This window comes from Aulonocara stuartgranti (assembly GCF_965226115.1).
Source record: "Aulonocara stuartgranti genome assembly, chromosome: 8".
NCBI classification, from domain to species: domain Eukaryota; kingdom Metazoa; phylum Chordata; class Actinopteri; order Cichliformes; family Cichlidae; genus Aulonocara; species Aulonocara stuartgranti.
In genome coordinates this window covers 16,453,338-16,463,874 of record NC_138959.1, presented here as the reverse complement: position 1 = coordinate 16,463,874, position 10,537 = coordinate 16,453,338, and the positions used below count along the sequence as shown (strand labels likewise).

Below are 10,537 nucleotides of genomic sequence, written 5' to 3'. Positions count from 1 at the left end.
AATCAGGACTTAATCGATACCACTGTATCGCTGATATAATCAAGGATGGGTGGTCCCTGCTGTAAACGTGGCAGTCACCATACAGAACACTTAATGTTTTGTTTACAAATCACCACCTTGGTTTCTGTTAATTTAATCATCTCCCATTATTTTTTTCCTATCTGTATTGATCGCATGTATTTATTTATTAATTTATTATATTTGATTCATGATTGTAACATTAACCAAACGAAGACACCAACAGCACAGGCGAAAGGCTGAAACATGCTGAGCATCGTTTTTTTCAGTGCGTCTGTAAACCAGTTATTACGGTTGTGAGCTACAGACATCATGGCGGCCTCCATAGGGAGACTTATGTAGCAGGAGTTTGGTAATTTTCCTAAATGATCTTTGCCTTTCTGTTAGTCTCAGTTTCTGCTACAGAGAGTCTGAAATAAAAACAACAATACGCCTTCTCCCAAATAAACCGTAAGTGCATTTCAAACCTGAGGGGAGAGTTTGTTGTGGATCCACACGTGCGCTGAGTAAACGAAGCCGTATTTAAACTGTTTACGTATTTGTACGTTGTGCTCTTACTAACAGAGAGCGAGGATGCGGTTTGATTCACAGCTGTACATGTTCAACATAACAAATTTTTAGAATTAAATTGGATTTAGGGCCAAAATGCTTTGTTGATGCCAGAGGTCAGAGAAAGGCGTACTGTTTCCAGCTGGCAGGAAGGCAACAGTAACTCAAACAACTACTCCTTGCAGTCAAGGTACACAGAAGAGCATCTCTCAGTGTGTATAACGTGGACCCTTAAAGCAGATGGGCTGCAGCAGCACAAAACCACACCTGGTGTTACTTTAGTCAGGAACAGGAAACTGAGGTCAAGTTTGGAATGAACCAGCTGATATTAATCTGCAATAAATGCCAGGATTATTTTCCAGTTACTGACAGATTTCAGCCGTTGTCATCATGGCATCTATGTTTTGATTTCTTTGGATGTGTGGATTGGATGGATTGTTACTGAAATCTGGTGAGTTTTTTTATGTCAAAATCACCTTTAGAAATATATTTACTTAGAAAGTTGGTGACATGTTCATTGCTTATTTTACCCACTGTAAACAACAAAGTTATTTTTCCAAGTTGAGAGTTGAAATAAAGCTGATGGGTCACGAAAGTAATGGAGTATCTAACAGGGATACACCATCATTTAACTTTTACTCTGACAGGTGTGCGTCTCACATGTTGAGAAAGAAGCTTCCCTTCCTGCACAGTCTCCTCTCACCGGTTTCCAGACATGTCGGTCACCTCACCGGACATCAGTATGATGTCATCGTGGTGGGCGGGGGTCACGCAGGGACCGAGGCAGCGGCGGCAGCAGCCAGAGTTGGGGCTGAAACACTCCTCATCACGCAGAAAATTCACACCATCGGTGAGGATAAAGGGACACCTAAACAAAGAAGCTCTTTTTCCTCCAGCAGGGAAAACTAGACTTCTCTGATAATATTCCCACAGGTGCTCTGTCCTGTAACCCCTCCCTGGGAGGAGTAGGGAAGGGCCAGCTCGTGAAGGAGGTTGATGCTCTGGATGGGCTGTGTGGTCGGGCAGGGGACTGGGCTGGGATTCATTTCTCCATCCTGAATCGTAGAAAAGGGCCTGCCGTGTGGGGTCCGAGAGCCCAGCTGGACCGTCAGCGCTACCGAGACTTCATTCAGGTTAAGAAAAAAACCCAAAACTTGAATTACTCGTCCATTAAAGTAAAATATTTGTCTGCGAGTGAATTAAAATGTTTGTTTTCTACATATTTTTTTTCTTCAGTCCGAGCTGCTGTCCACTCCCAGGCTGACCGTGGTGGAGGGCTCAGTGGAGGAGCTGTTGGTAACAGAACCAAACCCGGAGGAGCCCGGGCACCACAGAGTCACTGGGATACGTTTGGGTACACAGCAGATTACCTCTTTTAAGGACAAGGACCTAAATGGCAAACGGTACATATTATACACTGAATTTACTTTCTCATGTTTTTTGCACTTCCTGAACAACCAGCTAATGGCAGCCACGCCATCTCAGCCAGATCAGTGGTTCTTACCACTGGTACGTTCCTGTCTGGCTCCCTCTTTGTGGGTCAAACTACCTCCCCCGGGGGTCGGATTGGAGATGCTCCATCAAGCGCTGGGCTGTCCCATACGCTGAGGGAGAGGCTGGGGCTAAGGACAGGCAGACTGAGGACCGGTACCCCTCCCAGGATTGTGAAGGACTCAGTAGACCTGTCTTTGGCTAAGCTTCACCTCCCTGACAGTCACCCGACTCCTTTCAGCTTCCTCAATACCCACACCCACTGCAAGGTACAGCTGAATGAATGGACTTTTATTCTTTAACTCACTGTCTAGTTTATTGTTCCTCCTGCTTTATTTTGAAACGTAACCCTCTGTAGCCAGAAGAGCAGCTGCCTTGCTACCTCACCTTTACTACACCGGGTGTGGAGAGAGTGGTGAGGGAGAGCCTTCAACTAAACTGTCACATACAGCAAGACACCAAAGGTCCCAGGTACACACACACACACACACACACACACACACGCACACACACACACACACACACACACACACACACACACACACACACACACACACACACACACACACTTTGGACTCAATGGTTTGAAACTCAGAAGGAATCACTTCAGTTATTCCATCATTTTCTGCTCATTAATGCAAAATAAAGCATGTAGATTCGTTTTAACATGAAGGTTTTTGCAAAGAAAATGCCACAAAAACAAAAACATCAGTGTAACTGTGTATCATAAAATTTTTATGCAAAACTGAAACAATCGAGCTGAATTGGAATGACGTGCAGTCTTCGTCTCTAACAGGTACTGCCCCTCCATCGAGTCGAGAGTGCTGCGCTTTCCAGGCCGAAGCCACCAGGTGTGGCTGGAGCCCGAGGGCGTGACCTCTGACCTCCTGTATCCACAGGGTCTGTCCATGACAATGCCCCCTGACATACAGCTACGCCTCATCAGAGAAATCCCTCCCATGCGCAGAGCTGAGATCCACACGCCAGGTAGGTCTTTAGATCCTGTTTGATCTGCCTAGTAACAAGTGAGAGCAGTGACAGTTCCCTCAATTCTTCCCTAATTCTAAAAAAAATGGATTGACAGAAGTAAGCTGGTTTCCAGAACTGAAAGTCTAATGTTTGTTTTCTGGGATTTCCAGGTTATGGCGTGCAGTACGACTTTGTGTGTCCCACTCAGCTGAGCCCGGCGCTGCAGGTGAAGAGCACTCAAGGTCTGTTTCTGGCCGGTCAGATCAATGGAACCACGGGGTACGAGGAGGCTGCCGCACAGGTAGCTGCTTCTTTCCTTAAAGACACACACACACACACACACACACACACACACACACACACACACACACACACACACACACACACACACACACACACACACACACACACACACACAGCTGGAAGCAGCTTAGGAGTAACTGATTTTTCTTCTTCTATCTGAGCAGGGTTTGTGGGCGGGAGCAAACGCTGCCCGCTCGGCGCTCTCCATGCCCACAGTGACGCTGTCTCGAACAGAGAGCTATATTGGAGTTCTCATTGATGACCTGGTGAGTCGAGGCGTGACAGAGCCTTACCGCATGTTCACCAGCCGGGCCGAGTTTCGAACTTCTCTAAGGCCGGACAACGCCGACCTCCGCCTGACCCCGAAGGGTAGGTGTAGCATCTTCAACGTGTCATTGTGCTTGCGTTTGTTTTGTTTTTTCCCCTTCTTTTCCTCCTCTCATTACCTTTTGTTTCCCATCAGGCTTTGAGGAGGTGGGATGTGTGTCTTCCGTGCGCTACCAGGAGTCTTTAAGAGTGAGGAACAGCCTCCAGGATGCACTGACAGCCCTTCAGGCTCTCTTTCTGTCTACATCGAGCTGGAAGAAGAAGCTTCCCAGTGTTCCCATCAGTGAGACCAAGAGCACCTTACTGACGTGAGCGATAGATATCTGCCAAGCTAATAATTAAATTTTTCATGTCACAACAGTTTAAAAATGTTTCCCGTTAATGTTTGTTTTTCAGTGGCTTAAATCTTCTTCAGTACAACGACGTGACCTTTGAAATGTTGGCATCTGCCTTCCCCGAGAGCCTTTCGTCTTTTATGGAATTCGCACAGAGACTTAAGATAGAAGGTAAGAAAAAAATAACCCCGCCTGAAATGTTAATCTACAATAAAACTCTTGCTAAAACGTTTCTCTTGTCTGTCACGCAGCTGTGTACAAGCCTCACTGCGACTTAAACAAGAAAGAGATCGAGAGAATACAGAGGGAGGAGAACATGTCCCTGCCGCAGGACATTGACTATTTCTCTCTGCCGGTGTCGCTTTCCGACGAAGTTCGAGAGATCCTGGACAGAGTTCGACCGAGCACAGTGAGCCCACTCCTTTCAAAATAATAGTGTGAAATATTTATTTTAATAAAAGAGAAAAAATATGCCCTGACTCTTCTGCTCTGTCCTCCAGCTGGGAGCTGCTACTCGCTTGGAAGGTATAACTCCCGCTGCAGTCGTCAATCTCCTCAACTATGTGCGCGTCACAGAGAAAAAGAAGGAAACGCACAGAAACCAGCGACAGCAGGAGGTGCAGAGAGATGAGGAGCTGTGTGCAAACAGTGCCTCTTTACCTCAGTGATGCAGTCTAAAAATGACTCAAACTGTCTTGTGAAAATGTATTTATTTCTGAGAAATAATTGAAACAATAAATTAGGTATTTTAGAAAACTTTTCCTCGAGTTCCAGTGCTGCTCCAGTTACCCGTCAAGTTACCTGCAGAGGAATTCTAATCCTGTTAGTGACATGACTGTGAGCAGCATTAAACTCCATGTGACCTTCTCTGTGCTGCTGCTGTTCATAATAATGTGGCCGTCCAGCTCAGCGGAGCCTCTCGTGAAGAAGCCAAAAGGAAACTTCCAGAAAGGCTGAGGCAAACCCCTGGGGGGTTCTGGGTAGACTGTGCTGTCAGCGAACGTAACTCTAGTGGTCAGAGCGAGAGAGGATGACAGAGGACACTGAGGAGGAAAAAGAAAACAAAAAATAAAGACAGGAGGAGAGGAATGTTAAAGGTCAATTTGTCAGAAAAAACAGAGAAAAAAGTGAGATGTAGAGAGCACACCTTGAAATTTTGACACTGGAAAAGGTATCTGGCCCCTAGGATGTAGTTTTGGGGAATGTCGAGGGGACCCAGGCGAGCCCACAGTACTTCGATGGAGAGAGAGTGAGGGAGGACACAGCCTGATTCACACGTTTCCTGAGAAGGAACAACATAAATGTCTCTGTGAAACGTGTCTGTGTACAGATACTCAGGTCAGTTTTATTTATATAGCACCAAATCACAACAACAGCTGCCCCAGGGCACTTTATATTGTAAGGTAAAGACCGTACAATAATACAGAGAAACCCCCAACAATCAGATGATCTTGTATGAGCTAGCACTTTGGCGACAGTAGGAAGGAAAAACTCCCTTTTAACAGGAAGCACTTGCTCATAGGGGGTTTGATTGTTGGGTTACAGTATAAAGCGCCCTGAGGCAGCTGTTGTTGTGATTTGGTGCTATATAAATAAAACTGAATTGAATTGCTGCGACTGGCTGAAGGGAGATACAAAGCACCGACACTAGGTGCTGCTGCAGACACCAGAACAGCTGTAACGGTGTATGGGGGTCAGATTTCGGTTATACCTGCAGGCTGAAGGGACACTCCTGTGTGAGGACTCTCGCCCAGTCTGGCTGGGAGCCCGAGCTCATGGCGATCTCATCAGGAGTAGCAAGTCCCTGCAAAATCCCATAAATCTGCGAGCGCAGCTCTGAGCAGTCGTTGGCTGGAGAGCTTGTAGCACGGAAATAAAAATTTTTTAAAAAGCAGAGGATATTGCTCATTATTTTAGCGACATCTCCACTTGTCCTAATGTAAGCTAACTAGAACCACAGACAACAGAGGCAAAAAGAAATAATGCAGACTCACCTGAATGTGCAGCCAGTGATGATGTTGTGCGTGAAGAGGATGGGCGTTCGCGTGGTTGTATCAGGGGAACAGGTCCCACTTTGTGACACCCCCAGTGAGGTCAGCTGGCTCACTGTTAAGGAGCCAAACTTCCCCGAAGCTTGGCAGATAAATTAAAAGATACAATCTTAAAATTGTAGTTAGGATACAGGCATCGCTTCCTTTAAAAAGCGACCGATGAGAGGAGATCCAACTTTAAGTCCGACTGCAGGGTTCAGTATTGCGGGAGTGGGAATCGGTTTGGTCAGCTAAAAGAGAAAAACGACATTACTTGGCACATTAAACTGTTTAAAATTAGTTTTTTTAATTCTTTTGGCTCTACCTGGAACTCTACGGAGTGCATCTGGAGCAACAGCTGACTCTGATTCACGTCGGCTAGGGTTACATCAACCGTTGCGTTTGCGAGTTCCCCTCTGCCGGTGTAAAATATGACAAACTTCACCTGCAGGAAAGGCAGAAACAGCAGAGTCAACGTCAATGTTTCGTCACACACTTGAGCACTCGTGGTTCACCACACAGTTGTGCACTTGTTCACCTTCTGCACTGCATTAATACAGGAGCTGTTCCGCAGCGTTGGTGAAGGCCAAACTGACAGGTTGGTCACTGGGATCTAAAACAGTCAGGAAAACATTAGCCTGTAAGAATAATCAATAACTGTGAAATATTAGCCCAGCAACAACTATTAAGTCCTATTTTTGCCTTTCCAGTGTAGTACATGTACTATAGACAAAGTATTTTAAGTGGAGTGTCAAAGCGCATTTACAACAGCAATGTACGACTTACCAGAAAATCTGACACTGGTGCCATCTCAGCTTTTGGGATCTGTCACAGAAAAACACGATATTAGTCCATCTGCGGTGAGAGTCTCACAGCTAATCATGCACTTAAAAGGATTTAGTGCAAATGGACTCGCTGACCTTGACGAGATGCAGGTCGGAGAAGTAGGAGTTGGCGCTGAGGCTTGGATCTGTGATGCATGACTGAGGAGTCACCATCCGTGCACAAGACAGAGACACAGACCTCAAGAACTCTACAAGAAGGGGAGGAATTAAGGTGGATAAAATGTGGCGTAGGAAACAGCGTGTTGTTGTAATAATTCTGCATGTGTGTACCAACTTTTGATAAGTAAGACATTGTTTACAGTACAATATGAGCAGAATGTGGTTGTGTGCAAGTCTTTTCCTGACAAAGTCATCACCTGGATGGCAGCACACATCACTCTAACACCTGTAAACACCTGTTTAGTAGTGATGGAGCCTTAAAACATGTGCAAGATTTCCTCTGAGCACCCCCACATGCACACAAATTGGTGTGGTGTCTCTGTACGGACTGTTGTCGTGACAAGAGAGCTGAGTGTGAAATCAGTCTACATTCCTACCGTCACCTATGGCAACAAGCAGAAAGAATGATATTGCGGCGTTTCCTCTGAACAGTGTTTGGGCTCAGCCTGGGACACAATGTGGAGATTGGTCCTTGATCAGGAGGGGCTAAGAGATGAGTCAGTTATAGGATACTTGCTGGCCTCCCCAGTATAAAAGGCTATCATGTATACTGCCACAAACCCACACGTCTGAGTTGGGCTGCTGTGTCTAAGACATCTGTAGAAAATATCCTAAACTAATTCTCCCAAAACTGTCCAAAGTAAATATGAAGAAGCAACTCTAGGTGGCAGGGCTGCACTTAAAATGGTGTAACAGCACTTTGCCACTCAACAGTTCAACATTTAACTTTTTATGTGATCTTACTTGCAGGGTTGCGGTCGATGCAAAAAGCTGACGCTGCCGGTCCTGGAGATGGCTGACGGAGGAGACCCCGCACGGAGGAGTTGGGGAAATATGTCTGGATGACATCATCAACCTACAGAAAAAAAGTTGTGATGATTTCAAATATCTTACGTTTTTTTTGTTTTAATTATTTAAGTCTGTGAGCACTTACCATGTAAAAACCTCTGCTGGGGCCTACAGTTGGACTCTTCTGTAGAGAGAAGTGGTACGAGTCCCCTAAAACTGGATGCTGAGGTTGGGCTGGGAAAGACTGGGACGTGTTATCTGTTTGGAGGTTGGAAAACGATAATGATATACGTTGACCTTACCTGTAATTTTTAAAAAAAAAAGTTATGCCATTTACCTGAAGGCTGCACACAAAACAGAGAGTCGGTCACTGTGATAAGAGACGAATCCACATTGGCTCTGAACATCAGCCATTTCTCAATGCAAACACCTGATCTGTAAAGTTAAAAATGGTATTTTAAATGCTGAAGCTGTGTACTACACGTGTTATAGAGCTAACGACCAACACTCACATGGCTCTCTGCGGACATCCAGTGAAGACAGCGCTCAAGCTAGGGACCCCACAGTCAGCTGTGTCACAGCAGCAGCCGATGTCACAGAAACCAGGGGTTAAATCACAGAGACACGCTGGAAAACATCAGGAAAAGGGTTGGACATGCTTGGGAGTACTTATGCTAGGTGTGGTATCACCGTCAGATCCACAAAGTCTAGCTTGAGTAATTAGCGGGAAGCCTGATCGAAGCAACAAAAAGACTTAACCGCCCCAACAAACGATGTAGGTCAGGGGTGTCAAACTCAAATTCACAGTGGGCCAAAATTCAAAACTGGAACAAGGTCGCGGGCTAACATTAATATTTATTGGAAAAAAATCTTCCTCCAGATTTAAGAATGAATCTTTTCTTATGGAGTCAAACAAGTTTTGCTGAAAAACTGAATATGGAACAAGCAAAGCTTAATACTAAACAATATATATATTAGCTGTATAATACCAGTAGGCCAGCTCTAATAATAATTTGGTATGGCTTCGCGGGCCAAATGTAATTAGGCTGCGGGCCATATTTGGCCCGCGGGCCAGAGTTTGACACCTATGATGTAGGTGGAGGTGTAATTTACCCTGTGGAGACACCGCACGCTGGACGGTGGTTGCAGTTGGACTCTCGGCGGCCGCAGTGGGCGCTTCGGTCGCGGACAGCGTCGTGTTCATCGTGGAGTTCACGGTGGCAAGCGTAGGGACCTCCGTGGTGTTGACACCAGTGGAGTTCACGGCCTCCGTACCGCTCGGTTCAGGGGTGGCAGAGCTGATCGGTTCCCCATTAGCGGGGGTGGCACTGATGGAGGAACTCCCCACTGGGTCTGTAGCTCCGTGTGCCAGACGTCCACATATGACCGTCAATATAAGGGGTAAAAAACACCACTGGATGGAAGTCATTTCCTCTAAAGAGCCATGAAAAACGAGCGGGAATATGGACACTTTACCCGAAGAGTTTCTCCGCTGTCTCGCGTCACAGTAAAATTAAATTAAAGGTCAAATAAATTTTGTCTTTATGACTTAAACACGTTGGAAAACGTAGCAAGAAGGCTACAAGCTAAAAAATCAACACACAATCGGAGTGCGAGCGTCTTGTAACTAAGGAAGTTCTCATTGAGACTTCCGTTTCTAAGAGAAAATTACCGTAAAGCACGTAAAAGAGAAGACGCAGTCATTTCAGGTTAATGAATTCACCACAATCAGTAAACGAGCAAGGTTAACATAGTTAACTAAAATCAAACTAAAAACTATAACTAAATCTGAAAAAAGAATCATTTTTGATTGAGATATTATTTAAAACTAGACTTAGAATATTTGTTAATAACTGTTTTTAATAATGTAACCAACACAGAATACATGCATAATAGTCTAATGACTGACACATGTAGCATGAAGAGACATTGGGGTGTATGTTTATCTGAGCAAAGTTTTTATGTTATAATAGCTGGTTTGGAGTTCTTCAATCTCACCTCTTTCTCAAATACCTCCCATTAAAGAAACTAAAACTAACCCTGGATCTATATCGGACAACCATCCATCTAAAAGTAGCGAAGTAAGGTCCGAAAATCTTTTGAAAAGTAAAAGGCCACAGGGAAAGCTAAAGGCTAGGCCTGAAACTCTGATTGTGGGTGACTCTGCCGTAAAAGATGTACAAAGGATGTGCGGTAAGAACACTAAAGTCCTCTGCTTTCCTAACGATATGGTCAACAACCTGAAGGAGACAGTCTTATTTAATGAATCATTTCAATGTAAGCAGCTATCTCCTGGAAGTTTTCAGTCTTTTTGAATATGTGGCTTTACAGCTGAAGGCCCCATCCAAAGTTGTGTTTCTTAATGTTTACAGGCCTCCCAAATACTGCACAGACTTTTTTAATGACCTCAGTGAACTGCTGTCTGTGATCTGTGTTGATTTCGACTGTGTAATTATTGTTGGGGATTTTAACATCCATGTGGACAACCCTCAGGACAAAGGGACTAAAGACCTGAGTAACACTCTGGGCAACTTTGGGCTGACTCAGCATGTAACAGAGGCCACACATAATAGAGGACACACTCTTGACCTACTGCTCTCCAAGAGCCTGAGCATTTCAAACATTACTGTGTCTGATGTGGGCCTGTCTGATCATTACTGTGTTTTCTTTGAAAGTAAAATCTCAGCCCACACAAATATATCAACAGCAGTGATCACAAAAC

General features: G+C 45.0%; 2 protein-coding genes across 3 annotated transcripts; one reads left to right on the top strand and one right to left on the bottom strand.

The window, feature by feature from the left end:
• The first annotated feature begins 123 nt into the window (after positions 1-123).
• On the top strand, positions 124-4,748 carry mto1 (mitochondrial tRNA translation optimization 1). 2 transcript variants are annotated; one of them, XM_082545280.1, is made up of 13 exons: positions 124-468; positions 1,215-1,417; positions 1,501-1,700; positions 1,804-1,921; positions 2,029-2,327; positions 2,417-2,529; positions 2,855-3,045; positions 3,198-3,328; positions 3,495-3,699; positions 3,794-3,965; positions 4,054-4,163; positions 4,244-4,401; positions 4,493-4,748. In XM_082545280.1, the coding sequence occupies exons 2-13, from the start codon at positions 1,228-1,230 to the stop codon at positions 4,658-4,660; spliced, it is 2,055 nt and encodes a 684-aa protein (XP_082401406.1). In that variant the 5' UTR covers positions 124-468; positions 1,215-1,227; the 3' UTR covers positions 4,661-4,748. The 2 variants fall into 2 exon arrangements, with proteins under 2 accessions (XP_082401406.1, XP_082401407.1); XM_082545281.1 differs by lacking the exon at positions 124-468 and adding an exon at positions 889-1,018.
• LOC309713558 (tectonic-3-like) lies at positions 4,684-9,993 on the bottom strand. Its single transcript, XM_082545284.1, has 14 exons — positions 8,929-9,993; positions 8,328-8,442; positions 8,153-8,250; positions 7,961-8,073; positions 7,771-7,882; positions 6,943-7,055; positions 6,809-6,847; positions 6,561-6,635; positions 6,348-6,467; positions 6,175-6,273; positions 5,987-6,090; positions 5,704-5,851; positions 5,140-5,274; positions 4,684-5,035 (listed from the first exon to the last, which is right to left on the bottom strand). The coding sequence occupies exons 1-14, from the start codon at positions 9,242-9,244 to the stop codon at positions 4,790-4,792; spliced, it is 1,833 nt and encodes a 610-aa protein (XP_082401410.1). The 5' UTR covers positions 9,245-9,993; the 3' UTR covers positions 4,684-4,789.
• Between the last annotated feature and the right edge of the window lie 544 nt (positions 9,994-10,537).